The sequence below is a fragment of the Euleptes europaea genome, chromosome 12 (genome assembly GCF_029931775.1).
Source record: "Euleptes europaea isolate rEulEur1 chromosome 12, rEulEur1.hap1, whole genome shotgun sequence".
Taxonomy (NCBI): domain Eukaryota; kingdom Metazoa; phylum Chordata; class Lepidosauria; order Squamata; family Sphaerodactylidae; genus Euleptes; species Euleptes europaea.
In genome coordinates, this window is record NC_079323.1 from 804542 (window position 1) to 806225 (window position 1684).

Consider the following 1684-nt stretch of genomic DNA (forward strand, 5'->3'; position numbering starts at 1 on the left):
TTTATATGCTACTGTGTCTAAGAATACACACTCATAAATACATGGAAAGAACCAAACAAACAATGGTGTCTATTTTCTCCCCAACTTCCATGTGGCAGCAGGAGATCGCCTGCTATTACATCTGATCTCCAGCTGATAGAGATCCTTTGGAAAATGGCCACTTTGGCAATTGGACTCTATAGCATTGAAGTACTCCCCTCCCCAAACCCTGCCTCCTGAGGTTCCACCCCCAAAACCTCCCACCGATGGCGAAGAGGGACCTGACAACCCTAGTTCATATGTTCAGGTATATATAAATGAAAGATGGTTCTCCGCCCATGGCTTTCATGTTCCTCAGAAAAATTCCAAATGCAGCTCTTCCTGGAATTGAACCTGGGCAGTTCTGCCTGCTAACTGTGCTCTGCCAGACATTTATGGCATAAAAGCTGTCTCTGCCCTCCTGAAATAAGGCACATAGTGAAAACTCGGTCCCTGATGGTCTTGGTTTTCACCCCGTACACAATGGGGTTCAGAGTGGGTGGGACCAGAAGGTAGAGTATGGCCACCATAATATGAACATGGTGGGGAACATTATGACCGAACCGGTGTGTGAGGAATGTGAAGAGAGCAGGAATATAGAAGGAGAGGATGACACAGATGTGAGAGGCACAGGTCCCAAAGGCCTTGAGACGTGCCTCACTGGACGGGAGCTTCAACACAGCCTTGAGGATCATGGCATAGGACGTGGCGATGACGAAGACGTCAAAGCCAACCACAATGAAAGCCACGAAGAGGCCGTAAACAACGTTGACTCGGGTATTCCCACAAACCAGCTTCACCACCGCCATGTGCTCACAGTATGAGTGAGCAATGAAACGGTGGTTGCAGTAAGGAAGTCTGCTGGCTAGGAAGGAGAAAGGACTGATGAGGACCACTCCACGCAGCAGGATGAGGCCACCCAACTTCATGATCACTGGCAAGGAAAGGATAGATGAGTGCCTGAGCGGGAAGCAGATGGCTACGTAGCGGTCCAGGGCCATGGCCATCAGCACACCGGATTCAACAGAAGAGAAAGCGTGGATGAAAAACATCTGGGCCAGGCAGATGTGGAAACCAATGGCTCTGGAGCCCAGCCAGAAAACAGCCAACGTTTTGGGCACGGTGGAAGTGGAGAGGACCAGGTCGGTGAGAGCCAGCATGGCCAGGAAGAGGTACATGGGCTCATGCAGGCTGGGCTCCGTCTTGACGAGGTAGAGAATGGTGCCATTTCCCAGGGTTGCAGCGATGTACATGATTCCCAAAGGGATGGCGATCCAGCCCTGCACCCGCTCTAATCCAGGGATGCCCACCAAGAGAAAGAAGGAGGGGTGGGAGGGGGTCCAGCTGGCATTCAGAGGAGACATGGCATGCAGGTGGCGTTATTCCTCAAGCCATGAGAGTTTCCAGCTCTTGCATCAGGGCATCTAGGAGGAAAGGTGGGCAAGGGTGGATTGTAAGGGGTCATGGCTCAGTGGTGCAGCTTTCCACTCAGAAGGTCCCAGGTTCAATCCCCAGCATCTCCAGTTAAAAGGACCAGGTAGTGGATGATTTGAAAGACCTAGGACTGAGACCCTGGAGAACTACTGCCAGTCTGAGCAGACAATACTGACCATGATGGAACAAAAGTCTGATTCAGTAGTAGGCAGCTTCATGAACCAACAAGTTG

At 51.2% G+C, this 1684-nt stretch overlaps 1 protein-coding gene across 1 annotated transcript; it reads right to left on the reverse strand.

Moving 5' to 3' along the window:
- Window positions 1-389: 389 nt before the first annotated feature.
- On the reverse strand, window positions 390-1382 carry LOC130485572 (olfactory receptor 52R1-like). Its single transcript, XM_056858788.1, has one exon. The coding sequence runs from the start codon at window positions 1380-1382 to the stop codon at window positions 390-392; it is 993 nt and encodes a 330-aa protein (XP_056714766.1).
- Window positions 1383-1684: the final 302 nt, after the last annotated feature.